Genomic DNA, 22,567 nt, shown 5'->3' on the forward strand with positions numbered 1-22,567 from the left:
AGGGTCAACGATCATGAACAAATGCGTTCAATCGCATTTCTCTCGTCCAAATGTGAAATTATTGCATTGTTGAAAAAAAATTGTACGATAGCAAAACGTTGTATTGGTTATTCGAGAAATAACACAAAAAAGGAATTTCAAGTAGGTAGCCCGTTGCCTTGGTAAACTAAGGTTATACTATGTTACCTATGTTATTTTAAATCAGATAACGAAAATGTAAAATAGGAAATAAATATGAATTATTAAACTGGAGCGAAATTATTTTACCATAGAAACATGCTAATGTTTATCAATATATCGCGACGGCTATATTTTAGATTGGACTTAGATATAACGTTGTTCTTTTTGAAATAGCCAAGTGCAAAACAAAACTTACTTTACACAATAAAGCTTAAATGTGCCCAGAATTATATGGCATTTTGATTTTAAACTAAATAAAATAGTATAAGTAGGTATATTTTAATATTGAGCACAGCTGCTATTACATAAATAAACACGCTTAGGATTTATTTTTAAATCTCTTAAATTATGTGCTTTAGATTAAACACCAAAATTTAAAATCCACGATGTAGCTAAGATTAAATTAATATAGTATACGTTTGGCCAAAGACCAAAGCTCAATACTGCACCTAGCAGCATATTGTGAATTTTTGCCAGGAGATCTAAAAATAATAATTGTATTTTAACAACAATCAAACTAAAAACACATAAATTTAAAAAAATAAGTATGCGAGGTCGTTCTAAAATTGGGAATAAATATTATGTTTGTTTCATCTTTGAGACATTGTGCATCTATTTTTTTAAAAATCATCGAGTACTTCGCATGTCCTTTATGCTAAAGATCATAGTTTTAACAGTTTATATGATATGACTAAACACTTCTAAAAAAAATTATCTAGTCAGAAAATGTTTTTTATCATTTTATTAGCGACTCAATTTCAACCGTCAGAGTAAACGTATCAACTATCATATGATAATGATTAACGCTCTGTTTAACCAAAACTATAATACATGTAATGCTATGAACGTTTCTTAGCAATTTTATGCTTGGAAAATTTCGTTAATGTATAGGTAGGAGAATCAATAAATTGATTATACATTGTACCGAGTGCAAGCCCATTAGTCATTACAAACAAAATAAGTCGTCTACTGATGCAAAACAATACTCTTCTCAAATCTTAAAAATCTAGAAATAATATCTAACCCGACCTTTTTGAAACTGATATGTGTACAATGTCAATTTCTACTTCTGTTTGATATGCAATTTCGGTTGTTTATTTAAATTAATTTTTCAATATAAAGTTATCCAACCTTGACCTGAGGCTGATGAATATATTTTGGTCGGTGGTCTACTACAAAAACGGAAACCACAATGGGCTGTATTTTTTCTGGATCGAGGTCCGATTGGAGTCAAAAGTCGAAACTATTACCTAATCTATACCTACTTATAGATGTGATCTATAGAACATTTAGTGTGTAAAAATTTAAATAAACATTCTAAAACGTAAATGGATGTTATATCCGTAGTAAGAAATAAATAAATGTATTATCATATAGCTCATTAGTCATTAGCCTAATAACATAATATACGAAGCCTCATACTACAATTTATACGCATATGTAATAGGAATACTGTACAAATAACATTTGTATAAATCGTTATATTATTATAACTATGCATAAATATTGTTTGTATTGATAAAATTGATTCAATTTCTACTATTTTATTATTTACCACACTTCCACCAAATGTAAATAGTTATAATTATCAAGTTGTACACTCATTTTGATGTTTGATTTCACACGCTTAATAAATTAAAACATCAAGAACACTTGTTTCTATATTTTCATAAAAATACGCGAAATTCATACACAAATATAATAATCTTTAAATTATTCAGTTTTATATTAACCATCAATATAATACATATTTTGATACCATTTTACTGAAAATAAAATTATGTTTATTATAACATATTATCTCTCTTTCCCTCATTTTGATGTCGATATCCGTCCAATTCGTGTTAAACACAACTATAATGTTAATAAAAACAAATATAAGATACATAGATAGTACAAGGAAACTACTATACAACTTCTGCTAAATAACATATTAGTAAATAAATAATAACCTTACGTTATAATATTATGAGACCCAAGCTGTATTAAAAAAAAAACAATAAAATTGATATAATTTGTTTTTAAATATTTCTAACAATACGAATTAGAACTTAAAAATATGTATGACATGACACTCGAATAATTGTTACTTAAAAATCTAAATAAGGCATTGCCTAAATTAAATATAACCATACATATAAATTTAATAACACATGAGTTTTAGGTACTAAATGACTAAATACATTAAAAAATAGTTTTATTTAATTTAATGAGACAAAAAATTGTTTGAGGAATATAAATACAAACACGTAAGAATTAATTTCCTTTTTTATGTGAATGTTACAGACTAGCAAAGCGCGAAGCTAAAACATTAATAAACATAATCATAGTTCATGATAATAATAATATAAATAATAATAATGATATAAATAATAATAATAATAATAAAAACATTAATAAAATATCATCATAAACTGGCTCAGTTATTATTTACATTCATCGTGTTGTACAAGGCCTGTAAGACCCGCTCTACCACATTACGAGTGCAGTATAATAATATTGTAAACATGTGGCACAAGACCAAAAAAACAAACAAGATAAAAAAATATATTCAAAACAAAAATTGGCCAAGAACAGTAAGTTTTTTCAAACTAACGGATCTAAGAGTTTTTGATACAGCCTTTCTAGATACAAATAATAAAAATTAATAAGAAGAAAAATACACAAATGAAACATTTTTAATGGAATCACCAACAAAACACTGAAAGTTCTCCACTGTGGTCTTTACTAGTGTGCCTCCACGTCGTCGCAGATAATGCTTTGAGCTGTAACACAATATAAGTTTTCTGTTAGAAATAAATTGAAAAATCAAAGATTACTTAGATATATAATTATTTTTTATGACTAATCATCAAACAATGAACATCTGGCCTTTAACACTTGGCGCGTAATGCTGTAGCCTACCGTACAAATTATTGGAGTCTTACTTTTAAGTTTTTTTTTTATTTAAAAAAGTAAAATTAAAAGGTTTTTTGAAAAAATACAAATAAATAGACACATACATTTTTTATATCGTATTTTATGTTTAAGCTTAAACATAAAATACTTCTAGCTGTAAGCTCTAAGGAACAAATGACAGTTACGAACAGAACTTTGGTAATATTATATTACTTTACAAAAAATCGTTGTTTTTGTTAAAAATTAGTAGTATGAGAGTCCATCTGTCGTGGCAAGGTCATAACTATAAATTTCGAGTCTTAGTGATGTAAATAATCTATTATGTTTACATGGTATAATTATGGTAATAATGACCATTTAATTGACGACGTATAATTTATAATTTACCGACTCTGTATTTTAAAATTTAAATGAAAAATAATTTTATAGTTTTCAATTGGAATTAGTCTACCTATATTAATGATAATTAATAATAAAATATTAATATAAAGCATGCAATGAATTTGAAGCGTAATCCATGGGAGTATGTACACTAAATAAAAAATTACATGTCCCAGAATAAAATAGTAAAATATTTAAAAATCCTCAATCACAAAAAATTATATACTTTAGCACTGTATATACGTATACGTATACCTATACTATATAATCGTACTTTGGTAGCAATGCTATCATCAAAGCGCACAACATACTATGCTTGCGTTGTTAGTGGTATTTTATTCTTTACTATTTATAACCTGAAGTGTTGCTCAAGTTTATTCCAGAGTATAAATCTAAGCTGAAGATCGTATTGTTACATGATACCGCAAGTTTTTAAATTAAAATATTAAATCTATAATATATCTGTACAAAATGAAACCTTACTAATTATTATAGAAACAGGTTAGACTGGTTGAAAATATTATGCTCTATGACGTCTAAGAAAGTTAAAACAAAATAACAAAATTATTTGTTTATTTTGAATATTATTTATCAATACTTTTAAACGAGACAACCATAAAAGACAAGCTCTTGGCAATAACTTAACGATCGTTCACCTTTTGGTTAGCCAAAACGGTTTACTAATTATTTGTTTTTTAGAATACATTTATGAACCTTAAACCTACATCAAATATGATTATACATATAACTGTACATCTAGCTGCAAACAACATTTATAGTATAGCAGAATAGTTTTTATTATAAAAACAAAAAGATATATAAATACCTACATTCATACTAAACGCCGTATGACTAAAATACTGAGAATCTTTTATTAGTCCAATTATATAATAACTGTATAATGTTTAATTTGTTTGTAATCGACTGTTTTTTTTAGTAATCTATTTAGTCATCAGTGCAAAACGAGGCGCTAAAAAGATATTTAGAATTCATAAACGAATATCGTGTTAAGTTTCGAAGTAGGGTGAAGGAAGGTATTTTCGTGGCATAAGCAATTTCGTGATATAATTTGTTGATCGTATCGCGTAATTCCCTATTAGAAAATTGTTTTGAAAATCACACTGCTTCTTAAAACACAGTTGTTTTAACAATCAGTGTGATTTTCAAGACAATTTTCTAATAGGAAATTACGCGATACGATTAACAAATTATATCACGAAATTGCTTATGCCACGAAAATATCTTCCTTCACCCTATATACAAATATATACATCTATGCCATTGGCCGGATGTACATTTATGCCGATATTATTTTGTTTGTTAGTCAAGAGGTCACACCACATGTGTGCATATTCTATCAATCTATGCAATAATGATTGCACACGGTCGTAGTAAACTTGAGTTCTATATTTCTACAAAATATAGAACTTAGTTCGTATACTATTATAGTATGCGTATACAAACTGTTATTGTCTAACGCTATTCCACGAAAATTAAGTATCATTACACTTGCGTTATGCCGTTTGGTAAATTAAGTTAAGTTATGTCTGTATAGAAGCGGGTATATCTTTTCAACTTGTTCACCACGATACCCTCTCCCTTACAGTTTTTAAATTTACACGTATTACTATAATACGTTGATAATATCATCATGAAATAATTTTACAAGATGTTAGATGAATGCGACATTTTTATTAGGTTGTCAACTTAAATAAAATTCAAAATATTTCACACATTTTCCAATATTTGTGTATCTTTCCACTCGTCAGTAGTCTTAATAACCAAGGTGCATTAATCATAAAACATAGTACGTATAATTAATGACATGATTTATTAATTAAAACATTTTGAATTAAAAAAGTACTAAACTGAAAGCGAGGTAATGGTTGTCATGGATATTTCCACCGTCCACGTTTATTATCTTTTCACGACCGTCCCAATCAACATACTTACATCAATAATAAACAAAAATGAATACCTTCTCAGTTTTTCATCAAAGCTAAAACGTTAATTAAAACTATATAATATACAAATGAAAACTAACAACAATCTCACTATTTCAGTCTCATGATTTTGTTATTGCAAAAACATACTATCCGCCATTAAAAATAAAAAATAAATACGTAAACATTATACCTTACAATGACTTACGATGGCTTACTTTTAGCTTAAGCTGCACAAATATACTTAATACTAGAAAAAACACTCATTATATCTTTCACAAGAGAAATCATGTCCCGATGATTTACAAAATATTACTTCATGTACCATAGATTTATCCTAATATGATTGTTTAATCAATGCGTCTAATTTAAAAAAACTTTTGCAATAACGATAATATATTTTTTCGCCTATTGTCGTCTTATTCATTATCGAACAAGAATATATATATTATATATTTATCAAATGAACTAATAGATAATAGATGTATGTTCACTATGCAATGTAATCTAACGGTGATAAGTTATGTAGACCTAAGTGTTTGTCCTTGAAAGCGCGCAAAAAAATGTCAAATAAAATAATATACATATAAAATATATATACATAGAAATAAAATTGCAACCAGGCATAATCTTGGTGATATTCAACGCGAATTCGCCCACTTGAAATGTATGACTGATGACTGCTTTGCAACTATAATTCGTACGAATTAACGAATGGGTTCTATTTTTTTTGTTATGTGCGAATTTGAGAGACCGGAGATGCTTTCGTACAACTTCATAATATTTTCTTCGCAAAGATTCGATTAAGTTAATGGCCAACCGGCAACAAATAACGCTACACACGAAGGAGGTCCAAACAATGCTTTTACTTTCTGCTGCGTAGTAGACGGTGTTGGTGGCGTGGAAAAAAAACATTACACAAGCGCCGTAGTTTGGAATATTATTGAATGAACGGTTGGTAACCATGACGGCGGTGGTGTTACAAATAATGCAATGGGTAGTTGTAGTAGTCGTTGCCGCCGTCATCGTACCCGGGGACTCGGGCCGCGGGCGGTAGTAAAATAGTAAAGGAATGTGTTCGAGTGTGTGTGTATGTATGCGATGAAGGTGACGGCGGGTGTAAGTGGGCACTGGGCAGACGGCACGCGGGGAGAGGAGAAGCAACAAAATACAAGATATCGGCAATGGGTGGGAAGGAGGAGCACAAGACGTAAGACGCCGAGTCGTACGGTCCGGTATTACAGAGGCGAACTCTGAAAATTCCACGACCCAGACCACACGCATAATATGAGTATCACGGCATTGGCGGCAGCAGAGGTTTTTTTTTAGTAATAACAAACATCATAAAATTATACATAATATACAATATCGTATGTAAAAATAGCGGGAAAGGTGACCTTCAAATAGAGACTTGTTTACTTCCAACATAGTATCACTATAATCATATAATATAAATACGTTCAGCACACAGCCTGATTCACTCTACACATAGACAAACAGTCAACAGTGTACTACCCATAAAATGTGTCCCGGGAAGGGCGCGGTGAGAACAAACCGTGAATAGAGTAGATGGGCAGACAAAACACTGCATTTAGGAATATACCTGTTTTGTTATTATACATATCGTGTTAGTACAAGTATTCAAAACGTATGGGCGCATTTAACGATTCACACTAGATAAAACGTAGGAGGTAAAATTGTAAAAAGAACAATGGTTAAAACGTACAACGTACACGACTAAAAGCGTCGTGCTTACAATGGCGGCAACTATCGATTATTCCTAAAAAGACAATACAAACAACCCCGGCGGTAATGACTTCTAGTAGTGGGTCACATACCTAAAACACATTTTTTCATCCCATTATATCTCATTTTTCACTACGACGTACAACATTTACGTTAAATCCACGAGACAGAACATTATTGCCTGCCTTTTGCGTTTAATAAAAACAAGGATGACTCATTTGTCGAGGAATGTCTTATTCTAAATAAAACACCGCCAGTTTAATTAGGTTTTTAGAATCACTCGATGGTAATCACACTTTTTTAATTTTAAGAAATGTTTACTTTTTCCAATTGTATGATGTGCGTTTAACAGGTATTAACGAGAGGCTAGGTTTCTCTTTATCACCAGCCGGTCGCCGTGGCCACTACCACCACAACTATCATCCCCCATAATCCAATACATTTTCTTAAACATTTTTTCGGCATCTTTTTTAATTTTCCCTTTACAAGAACACGAGATCGTCCGCTATTCTTCTATTTCCTTCCACAATGTCTTTAACTATTATATGATTATGTAACTTTTCTGGATTTCTCAGTGCATGTGGGGCCATTTTTAAACGTCCATTGTATAATCGCATTAATGGTAACACGTTTTTCTGTAGCAACTTTAGTACCTCTATTTTTTTTCCTCTAATTTATCTTCGCCATACGCCTCCAGTACCACATCAAATATGCTTACAGTTCTTTCTTTTCAATTTCCGTTTATGACCCATGTTCACAATCGTTAGTTGCCTACATTCTATCATGTTTTAAAAGTCTTCTTAATATCAGGTAACTTATTTGAAGTTTTTTTCATTTCTACTAAAAGTTATTTTTGTTAAATATTGAAACTTAAAAATAGTGTTTTTCGTAATAGCTGTATCAAATATTATGAGCACTTTTATTATATGATAGAGGCTTGCAATAATTAGCCGAATACAGAAAACAATACTGTATATTATAATTATGTTTGCGATAGCCGTGTAATAAAAACTAATTATTTATTATATCTATTGCAATATTAAAAATAATTAGTTAAAACAAATTGAAAAAAGAAGTATAATAAATGTTGCCAAGATTGATGTTTGAATATTAGATTTTACGGCCATAAAAGGTAGAGGCCAATAATAGTTTAATCAAATGTGTTAATCGATTTCTCGTATGCGGAGATATGTTATTTCTATACTCATTTGTCTGTGTAGAGAACCAGCCGTGTCTTTACAAGGTTCTCATATTCACATTTCACTGTACTCTGTTCTGTAGTATGATTATTGTAGTTGCTCGATGTGCATTCCATTCGCGTGGTAAAAAGAATCAGTGGCAGCCATGTGGAACGTGTTCATACAGCGTTATTACTTATTTATTTATTATATATACTACCGAAGGATCGCAGACTAAACATAATAAAACACAAATCAGCTGTAAAGAAATGAACTTCCAACCCCCCTCCCGTACGCACACAAAACAAACACAATTAGATTAGTCTCAAGGGCAACGTGTACTTGGCCAAAAATAAAAATTAAAAGTTACTGAAATAGGATAGGCGCAAATCGTACTTTTCAGTAAATAATAAACAAAATTTGAGCGTAGGCAGTAATCATTTACGAAAACAGCGTCATACATAGCTAAACGAAAGCGATTATTGTTGAGATACGTTATGATTTTAATCAGGGCACAGAGCGGCTTTGAACCCGAATTAACTCATATAAACTCCAAAAACCGAAACCGCTTAACTTGAATACAATTTTTTTATCAAAACCCGTACCCAAATAAATAATTTGGGTTCACAGCCTTGGTTTAAACGAAGAAAATATCTCCCCACAGCCCACTTTACAACTGTCATAGATAAGATTAGAATAGCTGTTTGCCGTAGATCCGGGACGAGAGTCAAGTGTCGGCTAGAGGAGGCGTAATAATTATAAATGGACAAACAACAATATAAAATACTGTGCTGCTGCTGCTCGTGAACACAATCTAGCGCGAGTATTTTTAAGCGTTAGCGCAACAATATCTGTTATTATAAATACATACTTAATATATAATTATTAATTGCGAGTATTTACGAAAATATTTTAATGCAACGGCGCGGCGGTGGTAGGCGTCAATTAATAATTTTACCAGGTACGATATGTATCTTATCTCCAACGTCATCTTGACGATAACCTACATAGGCTACATATTTCATATTTTTACTTGATAACGTATAACACGTAGGTGAGTTAAACCGTGAAATTTTAAGTGCTCGAGTATATATATATATATATATGTATTATATATTTGTATAAGCTAAAGCCTGCTGTCCCGATGGAACACGATATCAGTCGTCAGATTTGTTTAGTCACCCTAATTAATCACTAGACCCGCCCGAGTAAATATGAGTAGGCATAACCTGATATTGTTTACTGCTATAATAGACTCCAACGCTTTAAAAATAAATATTATAGACAAGTAACAGCAGACAAAAATCCATAATAGTATTAAGTATTTTTTTTTTAAATACTAGTACTCTTACCTGTTGCATTTTTTCGAAATCTAAGCAAGGCCTCTGTACGTTGCGAGTAGGATGGTGCCTTTGCCTGTGGCGTTTGCGTGGTGATGTGTTAGGAAGTGACACAGAGTGCCTAGGTGACAGATGTACTAATTTTAAAGGTGGGGAAGCGGAAACGGTACATTGTCCTGGTTTGTGTACATGAGATGGAGGCGAGGCACAAAATTTTAATGGAGTCGGTCTTGTCGACATGAGTCCCTGCACTTCATCATCAGATGAACCCGACCAGCTTACGGCAATAGTATTACCACAGCCGGCTTCGCTGGCAGACCGACAACGTTTACGAGCTATGGAAACAGCGGAGTTGTCAGGCACACCACAAGAATTTGCCTCGTCTGGATCAGGGGTAGGTACTTCCACTTGTATTAATGCTTCAGGATTGCTATTTATCACTTCCAACTCTTCTTCAGAACTGTGTTGATCACAATCGCTGGGTAGAGCAGAATCAAGAAAATAAGGAGATGGCCCAGGTGTAGCAACACTACTGCGGCCACTACTTGAAGACCTAGTTGGTTCCATATCACCGACCATGTCTTCAGTTTCGACGTTCTCCATTACTATTCATAGTAATAAAAATAATTAGTTCTAGCTAACTGTATATACAAATTTTAGTAAATATAAAACTTAAGAAATGAGATAATCATTACAAAGATTTGACAATTCATTACTCTCTAAATATATTTGACGAATCATAAATGAATGGCCACTCACAAGCAACTACTAATTTTTTAATTTACTTATTTCATATTTTATACAGTTTATTATCAAGCACATTGAATCAAATAAATCAAGATGTTGTCTACAGCATACAGACTCAGTGAAAACTGACAAATGTGTGAATAAAATTTTAATAATATGATGAGTTATTAATAGGTGAAAATTTTATTAAATAACATATATTTAAACTCCAGTTTTAATTGTAAATTAAGGGACCAGCTTGCAACTATTTAATATAAGCAAAATATAGACATTATTTAAGAAAAAAATAAATATTTTTGTCATAAAAATATTTACAGGAAAATCTCTCATGACCATAAGATTTCTGATTAAGACGACAATTTTCTTTGTTGGAAAGAGGGTGCATTAGACTTTGATTTTTAAGTAAGTTACTAAAAACAGAGAAAAAAATAAGTAAAAACCTTGTGAAGTTGGTCACATACAAACTCATAATATAGCGTTCAGAAATATAACTTAGTAAAGTAAATTCAATTTAGAGTTAAATTTTTTTTTTTTTTTGAAAAAAATAAAAAGAAACAGATTTTAAGTAATCTTTTTAATGAACTCAAATCTGTTTTCAGATTCCTTATCGCACCAGTAGATCGGTATAATGGACAAAATAAGTGTCTTAATAACTATGCTGCACGTGAGATGACAGAGACAGGAATAATGGACATCCAATCCTCTTAATAACATATTTTTAAAACCTTAATTATGAACACCTATGTTTTCTAAGTAATATTGTGTAATTACCAACCTAACAGCTTAAGATTTTAGTTAAAAGGTAATTTTGGGTAAACAAAAATAAATTAAAATAACTACAGAAATAGAAATACAATGTGTAATTATTAGGATTAGAAAAATACAAAAAAAAGAAAATATTTTTCTTGTATCCCTAACATAAAAATTAATAAATTATAAAAATACGAGATAAACATTTTTCACTTTCCTGAAAACTATGAACAATATAATTTACACCAAATGGTCTTTTAAGTAAAGTATTTATCAAATTGATATTTATTGCATAACTCATACTAAAAACAAATGTAGTGATTATAAACTATAAAAACTTACATGGGGTAGAATCAGGTACACTATCTTTTGAAACTTTGTATTTTCTATCCGGACTTTGTTCGTCGTCCGACTCTGTGCCAGAATCGCAATCAATAGATTTAGACTGAAATTTTTTAAAAATAAATTAAAATACAAATAGTTGTAAATAATTTAATTATTTCAGGTAAATAAATAGATCCTTATTTTTTATTGATATTATTTACATTTTATTAGAAACTTCATAACATTAACAAAATATAAAACTACATTAAATCACCTACAAGTATATATATTGTTCTAATTGCATTGTTACCTACACATATTTATATATTAAAGGTCAAAGTGGTAGATATAAATTGATTTCAGATTTTATTGTACACGTCGAAATGACAATCAATATTTAAATGACCAAGTATAATCGACTATAAAATATTAATACTACACACATGTATATACATAGATCCTGTACAGTATACTTCAGTAAAAAGAAAACTAAATGTTTTAGAGACCAACGATCTTAAATCTTGAATTTAGAGTATGAAAATGCTTAGCGGTATTAGGCTAAACAATCTACAGTTTAAAATAAAATTGAATATTAAAATACATACTATGTACATACAGTACTTGCCTAATTTGAACACAAATTTTAATTTCATGTAAGTTTAAAAATCATATTATTGTTATCAAAAAAGTAAATCATTAATGCATCATAGCTCCAATACACAACTTAGTAAAATTATTTTTAACTTAAGGTTATGGTACCTATTTATAATGTTTTTTTTTTATTTACTCGTTAAAACATTCATTGTCCCAAAAATATTGGAATAAAAATTTGTTTGCATTTATTTTAAAAAAGAACAAGAGACAAAAAAAGTGTTCAACACATTTTATGTTTAACAGATTATTTATTTAAAGCAAGAATTTATCATTAGGTAGGTAATAGATATCTATAATAAAGAATACCTAAATAAACCGCAAGAAAAAAATTAAGAAGTACTACCTGTCTAGTTATTACATTATATCTAAAACTAATACCAACTGTAATAAATACAGAATTTTTTATAACAATAGCCATCCAAACAATTATCTTTAAATAATAATTAAGCCTTAAAAGTTTAATAGTTACCTACAAATAATTAGAGGGAATGTATCTTTTTTTTTTTGTGTATTTGAACATAAAAAATATGAAATTCATTGTTGAAACAAATGCATCACTATAGCTTAATTATAATTAGGTTTTAAGAATAATAATATAAACTAAATAATTTAGTTATAAAAAAAGACAAAACATACTGTAAATATAGTTTCCAAGAATAAATAATTTTATTTGTTCTAAATAAAAAAAATTAACGGCACTTTACATAATACAAGTTTTGGTTTCTAATAAGTATTTAAAAAAAAAATTAAGGTTTGCATAGTGTATATCAACATTAAAAAAAAAAATAGTGTAATCGTAGTCTACAACAGTGTTTAATCACAGTACCTATAGTCCGAATTCCGCATCTATTATGTCTTAATAACCTATATTCTTTAAATTTATCTCAAACCCCATAAAATGTTATATAAATTATTTAAAACCAATATGATAATTATAATAATTTATTTATTAAAAAATGTAAGCTCTTTAATTTACCGGACACCGATAACTATTTATATAATACGGATGCTCTGTAAAACGGATATCGATTAATTATGGACACATTTGTTTTTAATCGCATAACATTCAGTTTTACAGCGACTAGTTTTACTGTACCTATTTATTATCAGTCAATTTTTACGGTAATTGTAAATACATAAAAACATGAGTTAATGTGTATAGTGTATATGGTACAATATTTGCAACCTATACAGCAATATACAAAATTAAAAAAAAAAAATATTATCATTTAAATTTATTTGGTGGAATGTAAAAGCGAGCAATATTCACCTGATGTCCCGTCAAAGATTAGGTGAGAACAATATTACACATGACGGCAAAACTGCTGAACCACAGTGATAGATAACATAGCCAACGATTAACTCGAACGCAGTGATATAATGATGATAGATAATTCGATCGCCGGTGAGAACGGAATGACGAACGACGACGGCGAGAAATATATTTGGTGACAAAAATATGGATGGTCGGTTAAAGGGAAAAATTGTATTCGGAAAATAAACGTGATTTGATTATCGAATTCCGCCTGCAAATCGAGACACGATCACAACTAGCCGTGCTCCGTACACAAATACAATGATAAAACGCCAAAGCTGTAATGGTCGAGGTGGTCGTTATCAACACCGGTCCGCGACCATCAGTAGTAGTACAATAATAGTAGTAGTAGTAGTAGTAGTATTTGATTAAAAATAGACGCGCGATGTCTGTGATCGAGCTGTACGGATACAACGCGCTTAGAATAATCAGCTGACGAACGCGCGCTCACACACATATTAGGTACACATGCTAACGGAGGAGAAAATGTCACGCATACAATGTAGCGACGCGCGTTCCTTTGTTCTCACAGGGGGGGGGGAGCGCGGAACACAGGCAAGGCAAACAACGAGGGGTATAAGGTGGCGTGCCGCAAGGGGTGGTCGTTTTCGTCGTCGTGTTATCGTAAATAACGATAATTCCATTACATGGTAGAAACTGTCGCTTTTTTAAAAAGTATCTACTACCCGGTCGCTCACCAGTACCTTTAAATAGGGTCTCCGATGGTCGTCAAGGCTGTGCGTCTTTAGTTTGTGCGTGACAAATTTGAGCATCATTCGCCTCCGGTCGACCGCGAGTCACCACCAACCCTCGGAGGGTCACTTCCGGTCGTGAACGCTTCACCGCCGCATAGCTCCGTCCGTGGCGACTTTTTCCAACAATGTATCGCTGACAACAATCGTTTCGTTGCCGAGCAAGTCGTGGCGATGGAACAGAGTACACGAATGCGGTAACAATAACAAGTCGAAAAACCACTTGTCGTGCCGTCGATTCCTCGCTACGGTTACGTATCGGGTGCACGTCAGGTGGGCCCAAACTATTCGAACGCTGTGCTCGTACTGCCGCCAGCCGCGGAGATGTGTAGTAAACCAGCGGATCGTGCGCGGTGAGACGGCAAGCCACCCGCCCGCCTATGGTGCGCACAAAGGACTCGCGCACGCCCGGTGCGTATAATATGCCTCCGGCGGCCCATAGGAAATTATAGTAAATCCCGTTGTCGTGTAAATTTTACTACGCCCGGGGATTACCCCACACCGCAGGCCGCGTACTGTGCGCGCGCGTAAGGCCAGCTGACCACCTACGCTTGCATGGAACAATCCATCGAACGAGTGCTACCTTGACGATGTCTTCACGAATTTCCCGGTTACGGGTCCGACGACTATAGCAGTGTCGAAATGCCGCCGCCATCGCATTATAACCCAATACATTTGAACGTACCATTGCCCTGCCGTCCTTAAACGAGCTGGCGGCGATGGTGGCGCATGGCCCATTGATAATCTCGTCGCTTAAGTGCCATCACTGCGACCAAATGATACGCGTAGGATGGTAGAAATAGACAATTGATGGGGGAGGCCGAAAGGTTTCTATAAAAATACACGTGCATGGACGCTTATGGCTAATTAAGATAATAATGCATCACAAAAAATGAAGTAAAACCCAAATGAAACATTTGAAATAATTATTCCAATATTGTTTTTTGAGAAAGTTTTATCTAATGTTGTTTTGTATAAAACATTTAAATCTTTATGTTCCACGTATTAGAAGAAATTTTAAATTTACTTTAAACCCATGTTAGTTAGGATTTATGATTAATCGTTTTGAGTTTTCATATTATGTTACTCAGTTACTCGTTAACAGTCATAAATTGTGTTTTATTTGGTACGTTGTGACTCGTTTATTACTGCAGACATTATTTGTTTTATTGTTTTTAATTTTAAGAAACTAATGTGTAATTTAAAATGGTATACAAGTATTCCATATTCAAAAACATAAAAAAACGGTGTTCATTTTCATTATAATAGAGCGTATGAGTTAGTGAGCAGCTGTAATGCTTGTGTAGTAAATACTGTATTATAGTAACGTTACCCTAGTCGTTATCATAAGATCATTGATGTCTTTTTTTGGATTCATTCATGAAAAACTCGGAATATCAGCGTTGTAACGTTGGTAGTACTGTAATTTTGTTGAAATGATAAATCGCACGTGTTATAACTTATTATTGATAGCATATTGTTGGTACTAGTCGCTACTCGCGTCTGGCACTCGTGTACACTTAGGTCTCGTAAGAGCAACTTAGTATTCGACGTAAAAATTACTTGTACTTTAATTACTATAATATTATTGCTAATAATTGTGTAATTATAAATTGTGAATATGGTTTGTATTTATACATCTGTATACATATATATATATATATATATATATATATATATATATCTAGTATATAATTTTTTTTACAATGTTATTTTTGACATTTTTTATAGACCAAGACCAAGAAAAGTAAAAAAATTCTCAATAAGCGCTTTGCTAGTATGAAAAAGATGATAAAACCTACCGATTCAAGAATGTAAATGGATATCTCCTGTTTTATTTATAAATTCTAAATATACAATTATAATTATGCTTTTCAGAAAAGAGGAAAAGCGAACGATTATTAAAAAGAAGAAAAACGATGATAAAACTGTTGCTGTTCGTCATGTGTAATACTTTGGAACAACAATTTATAATTAATAAGTTAATATTTTAATGTACTACTTACAATTGTTATTTTTTAGGCCTCAAACAAGTTCAGCACTATTCTTTCAATTTAATACACAACTAGGACCACCATATCATATTTTAGTTGATACTAACTTTGTTAACTTTTCCATTAAGTATAAAATGGATGTGGTACAAAATATGATGGATTGTTTGTATGCTAAATGTAAGTATTATTTAATTAAAGTTGATTGTATCCTTTATTTATTCTTTCCATAGCTTAAACATATTTTATTATATAAAAAGAATATTCATTTCAAAAGAAAACATTACAAAATAATGTTTTCAAGTCCTGCTTATTATTCAACAATACTATTGAAAACATAATTATCTACCTTTCATTATTATTCAGTCTTTAAAATGAGTTTTTATTTTACAGGTATACCATATGTAACTGACTGTGTAGTTGGCGAATTAGAGAAATTAGGCCAAAAATATAAGATAGCATTAAAAATTGTTAAAGATCCTCGTTTCCAACGAATACAATGCATGCATACTGGAACATATGCTGATGATTGTATAGTTCAAAGAGTAACACAGGTATCAAGTATTTCTTAAATAAATAATTTTTGAGGTAATTTTAAGTTTTAACTTGACCATTAAGTGCACGCTACTAATTGCCACTGCGTATCACATTTTACTTTTTTTTGCATAATATAAGGATAGGATAGGATTAAACTCTTTTTGGCGCTTTCTATTCCCCTTAAAAAATTTCTATACTAAAATTAAGATAGTCAAAAATATAATTAATAATGTCTGAAAATGCCTTAATCAGAATTTATTATTTCAAAAATTGTCAAGTGCTTTTTTCTATTAAACAATTTAATAAGTAATTATCGTATAAATTTAATACTGTAATAAAATATTTTTACCAAATAAATGCATAATAAATTCTTAACACCTTGTTTATAGGTATTACATTTTAACATAAAAGTACGTTTGTCGGTAAATTTTGTTTTTTATAGAACCATTTTATTTTCAGCATAAATGTTATATAGTTGCTACGTGTGACAGAGATTTAAAAAGACGGATAAGAAAAATTCCAGGAGTACCAATAATGTATATTATGCAAAGAAGGTACTAACATTTTTCAAATTACTACTTTTATTATTATTAAACTACACCTTTTTTTTTATAGGTATACAATTGAAAGAATGCCAGATGCCTATGGTGCTCCAAAAACATAATACACTTGTTAAAATTTAACGGACTTACCTTCTGTAGATACTGCTTATTTGTATAAGCTCTGAACGTTTAAATATTGTATGTATTTAATTAAATAAAAAGTAACATATTGTGAAAATAAAAAACAAAACTGATTTTAATGGTTAATGTATTCATAATAGGTGTTAATAAAACCTGGATATTATTTTAACAAAACCTAAAATAATAGATACATTTTTATTTGAAATAACTTAAATAAAAAATAAATAGTTAATTATATATTTCATATTTAAATATAGGGTCGTTTGGAAAATAATGCGTTTATTTTTTAAAAAATCGAGTTAATATTTTCTACAAAATATATAGGATTATTGTATAAAATGCATACAATAATTTTTTGACCTAGTCTCCAAAGCGTTAGATATATCTAGGTATATTTCTGATACCTAGAGATCCTCTTTTCTATCCCCTTCCTAGAATGTCTCTTCCACCAACTCCCTTTCCCTATTCCAAACAGCTTCTTTAATCTTTTCATCTCATGTAAAACATTCCCCAACTATAGCAATAGCCAATACAGTAGATTCAGTAATCCAGCTATATAATAATCCGGCCCCAAAAAGAGAATAAATACATCAAGAACTTCAAGAAAAAGCAATGAAATTGTTATTTCAAGCAAAAAAAAAAAAGAAAAATGACATTTTTTTTAAACCTGACCAATAAAGTATGTTTAAAAGTTAATAAAGTTTGTAATATTTTGTATAATAAATACATATAAATAAACATATACATAGATTTTAAAATTTGTTTTATAATGATCCGTCACTAATCCGGCGTTTTCGTTAATTCGGCAGTCCTCTGGTTACTGAGAGACTTCTGTATTCAATTTGGAGAAAATGTGAAAATAATTTGTTCACGAGTAAGCTGTGAGTGATGTGAAAACAGGCATATGAAAGAAAACAACTTCCGTTAACTGGTCAACATTCATCTTCTTTTATTCTAACATGCAACTGATCTTCTCAACATCTGAACCATCCACCTTGCAGTCATGACTTGGTATGGACCAAGTGATTTTCACCTTTTCTCCAAATTCAAAAATGCTCTAACTAGAAAATGTTTCCCAACTTACGAAGACATCAAAGAAGCTGTTTGGAATTGAGTAAGGGAGTTTGTGAAAAAGACCTTCAAGGAGAGGATACAAAAGCTGATTACGTCGAAAAACAGTACATATGTATAACTAATCCTACACATTTTATTAGATCTAAGTTAAAATACAGCTTTTAGGAATAGAACTAGAAGTTGAATTTGATGAAATTCGGATATTGTAATTTATGTTAGTAGTAGCTCTTGTGGAGGGAGGCCAGAGAGGTTTCTGGGTTGTCTTAGAAATGTACATTTATATCGGTCTATATTCAAAAATTCAGAGATGTCCATCCCTATATTTTTATCTACCTGTACTCTAAAAACGTGGTGTATAATAAAAAATATTGTTTTAAATTTTAAATCGTCAAAAAAAAAAAACAAAATACATAAAACTAAACATTGGCGATCGCTAACCAAACTATTTACATATATATAATATAATGTATATTTCTATATACATATATATAATTTAATTAGTTAGTACTAATTGGTGTTGCTAATTTGTCATGAACATGAAACATTAGAGTTGGGTCATTCTAAAACCTTTTCATCCTATTAATGACTAATGAGTTTTCTAATTTCGTGAAATGGTAAATTGTATTTTGCTTATCAAAGACCAAAGTTATTGATTCACGCCCGCGCACTATGTAGTGAGTAGTGACTAGTGTGTACTGATTACTGCGAGGAGAGTTGTTTATATTATTAAATTTGTAGTATCTATAATGATAATAGCAGTAGTCGGCTCTCTGCAGTCTGTAGTGGATACTGAGTAGTTTGTCTTTATTTTTGTTCAATCGTTTCAGGATACGTTGTTATTGTTCACCATTTGGCAAAAGCCGAAATGTAATGGGTGAAATTTATAACCGTGGCTATTAATTGGATTATCCCTAATAAAATTATATATTAATTTGTATAAAGTTGAATTATTTCATTATTCATACTGAGTTTAATCATAAAATGGACGGTGATATAAAAAGTGATGATATAAATTACTTACCGACAGAGGTAAGACTGTATTATAGTTTGCTTATATACAAATTATAAAGCTAGGGCACCTGCCCCACATTAACATGTATTTAGGGCGCAAAAAAATGCCTTGCCTAGTGCGCCTTAGTATAGTTATACTGCATGTAATTGATCCCTTAGACATGAAATCTTGGTCTGAACTTTTAAATTTCTTAATTCTTAGTGTAATTTGTTAATAGTTAGTTGTACAAGGTACTTTGTTGGTTCTGTTTTCAAAAATTTAAATCTATCTATTATGCAAAAAGTTGATTTTACTAAATTATAATTTTTAGTAAACTTGAATGAAGTGTTTATGTCCATTAAAACTACAGAACATAAAAATTGGGAACGTTGACTTGAAAATTCTGAGGCACAATTTAATTGATTTAGATAGAATTGTCTAGGAAATGGTGTCCATTCCTGTCGACATTCGGGTGCTTTCATTATATTTTTATACTGATTCTAACAACACAATTTTTTGTTTGTTTACTGAAGTTCTCTATGATGTTTTCTGTTGGTGTATAAAACAGTAAATCGCAAATTCACAAAATGAAAAAATTTTAATTTTTTTATAAATTGGTGACATACCTTGTAGTAAGTTTTAGTTCTCAGTTAGCGTAGCCAGTAACGAAAAAACAAATCAATATTTCACGGCTTTGTGAAATATTTCACTGTTAAATACTATTAAAACTACGTAGGTATTGTTATTTAGTTTTTAATCTAAATTTTTGTAGCTAAAAAAATTGTTTATAGATAAAATCACTAGTGCATGAAATTCTGACTTGTATTCAAATGAGAGATGCAATCACATAATTTTGAAGTAAAAATTTGAATTATATTTGTTTTTTGTCGTACCATATATATGTACTATACAGTTAATATGATTTTAAATAACTCTGTCTGTATAAACTTCAGTAAAATATAATTCATGAATAATTTGTCATAATTATTGTAATTTTTTTGTTTTAGGTCATATCTCATATATTACAATTTTTAAATCTGGCAGATAAAAAAAATGCATCATTGGTATGCTGGAAATGGTACGAAGCTTCAATTCACCCTATGTTCTTGAATAAAGAAGATATATACTTAAAAGATTTAAAAAATCATAAAATTTTAGATGTTTTAAGTATTTTTACTAAGAGTAAACGGTCAATTTTTAGATTTAAAATATGTGGATTAGGTATTTCATATAGTGATGATGCCATGAATTATGCACATTTTATCAGTAATGAACATTGGGTAAATACGGTTTGGCCACTATTAGCCAATAAAGTTGTATCATTAGAATTTTTCGATACTGTAGAATTTGTTGATAATATTTTGCCTGCCATGTTAAATGTAACACAACAGTTAAGAACGTTAAAAATACATAATCTTCAATATTGTCATACAGAGGAATTTTATAAAATGAAAAGAATAGATTCTCTTAGAGAACTGAAGCTGGATTGTTTTCTAACAGATAACATTAATAATGGTAAACTATTAGGGGTTATACCTAAACAATTACAAGTCCTTTCACTCAAGTCCATGTGGGGCAGCCAAAGCATTATCGGTGATTTAATAACCATATTTGAGTTTTGTGCACCTCATCTGAAAACTCTTGATCTTATGAATATCGATGCATCTCCTGAATTAATGCATTCAATTTCGACTATGGATATGAAGTTGTCAGCATTTAGATTAACTCTTGCCGATCCCATCCATTACGATCATGAACCGTCTATTTTCGACCCAATATTTGAAACTGATTGGCCGTTAATTAGCCTAACATTAAGAGCCGATTGCCTGTTGGATGAACATTTCATTAAAATATCAGAAAAATTTAAGAATGTAAGGAATCTATCTCTTTCAAGTGAATCTTCTATAGTGGACTTCACTGACGACGGAATAGCACAATCGTTTAGAGCTCTGACCAAGTTAAAAAATGTTTATCTGGGTGCCAATAGTGGTTACAAAGAATTTTATTAATTTGTAAATGTTTATAATCCATGAAAAAAACATCATATGATGGCAATGTAGGTTAGATTAAGCAGCCTAGGGCCTTCAAAGCTACTTTAATATGGTAATGATGTAAGTGTTTTAATTTTAAACGGGTAAATTTAAGTGTAACAAACAACATAATAGTCATAACAGTTCATGTCCCTCATTAAATACTTATAATATGTAAATAAGGTCCACCATTAAGAATTATTCAATTTTTTTTTAACATCGTTTTAATACTATATTTATAAATATGAAAAACCTAAATTAGGAAATTACCTAGTGGGTAAGATAAACGAATACTTTTTATATAAATACTGTTTTTACATGCAGCCATTAATTTACGTCAAGTACTGTAGCCTTCAAGTTTATATGCAGTTGTAATCCTAGTCGGTGATATAATTTAACTAAGTTGACGCGAAATGATAATTAACAACTGCATGACAGACCTGAGTATTACATGAATAATTGTTTATTAAAAACAAAATTGTGTGTATAAAACTCATCTGTCAAATAATATTGAATTTTTAATTAAGTGGAATTGTAGAAAATAAGTTATTTGCAAAATTCAAATAATTTATAGCAATAAAAACATTTGATGTTTCAAAAAAAAAAAAATTTGACTTTAATTCACAATTATTGATGTACTAAAAAAAAGTTATTTTAATTAAAATTGTTCAGGTCTTTTGTATATAAATATAACTATAAATGACAATGCGTTCTTTTACTCCTATTAAGTTAAAATTTAAAGTTTAAATCCTATTAAGTTTTATACTTATTACTTTTAAATTCTAACACGATAATGTGTTATAGGTGTTTTATCATATTGTATCTTATACAAAAAAAAAATATTAAGTTTTAATATAGTACACAACATACCTAAAATTATTTTATATTCGTTAATTGTTTTTCTCTACGGTATTATTGTAATTAGTTTTAAACTGTTATAGTGACAATACAAAATAGCTCGAATAGTTTATAAACCGATCGATTAGTTATAATATTTTTAACACTAGTTTTATTTTTTGTTACTTGGTTTTACTAATAACTAAATATTGTTAT

General features: G+C 30.3%; 3 protein-coding genes across 3 annotated transcripts; 2 read left to right on the forward strand and 1 right to left on the reverse strand.

Annotated features, from left to right (window-relative positions):
• Nucleotides 1–1,823: 1,823 nt before the first annotated feature.
• Nucleotides 1,824–14,531, reverse strand: LOC126846439 (uncharacterized). Its single transcript, XM_050585830.1, has 4 exons — nucleotides 14,161–14,531; nucleotides 11,506–11,608; nucleotides 9,679–10,271; nucleotides 1,824–2,945 (listed from the first exon to the last, which is right to left on the reverse strand). The coding sequence occupies exons 1-4, from the start codon at nucleotides 14,230–14,232 to the stop codon at nucleotides 2,868–2,870; spliced, it is 846 nt and encodes a 281-aa protein (XP_050441787.1). The 5' UTR covers nucleotides 14,233–14,531; the 3' UTR covers nucleotides 1,824–2,867.
• Nucleotides 14,532–15,678: 1,147 nt separating this feature from the next.
• On the forward strand, nucleotides 15,679–17,528 carry LOC126846625 (rRNA-processing protein FCF1 homolog). The gene is made up of 7 exons (XM_050586317.1): nucleotides 15,679–15,832; nucleotides 15,940–16,022; nucleotides 16,087–16,155; nucleotides 16,231–16,379; nucleotides 16,593–16,753; nucleotides 17,196–17,290; nucleotides 17,352–17,528. Exons 1-7 carry the CDS (start codon nucleotides 15,830–15,832, stop codon nucleotides 17,398–17,400), a joined length of 609 nt encoding a protein of 202 aa, XP_050442274.1. The 5' UTR covers nucleotides 15,679–15,829; the 3' UTR covers nucleotides 17,401–17,528.
• Nucleotides 17,529–19,162: 1,634 nt separating this feature from the next.
• LOC126847061 (uncharacterized) lies at nucleotides 19,163–22,196 on the forward strand. Its single transcript, XM_050587043.1, has 2 exons — nucleotides 19,163–19,522; nucleotides 20,492–22,196. Exons 1-2 carry the CDS (start codon nucleotides 19,475–19,477, stop codon nucleotides 21,491–21,493), a joined length of 1,050 nt encoding a protein of 349 aa, XP_050443000.1. The 5' UTR covers nucleotides 19,163–19,474; the 3' UTR covers nucleotides 21,494–22,196.
• The last annotated feature ends 371 nt before the right edge of the window (nucleotides 22,197–22,567 follow it).

The sequence above is a fragment of the Adelges cooleyi genome, unplaced genomic scaffold (genome assembly GCF_023614345.1).
Source record: "Adelges cooleyi isolate 19-005CV unplaced genomic scaffold, UGA_ACOO_1.1 ACOO_flye_CR_arks_rails_tigmint_CR_PRNA_9, whole genome shotgun sequence".
Lineage (NCBI taxonomy): Eukaryota > Metazoa > Arthropoda > Insecta > Hemiptera > Adelgidae > Adelges > Adelges cooleyi.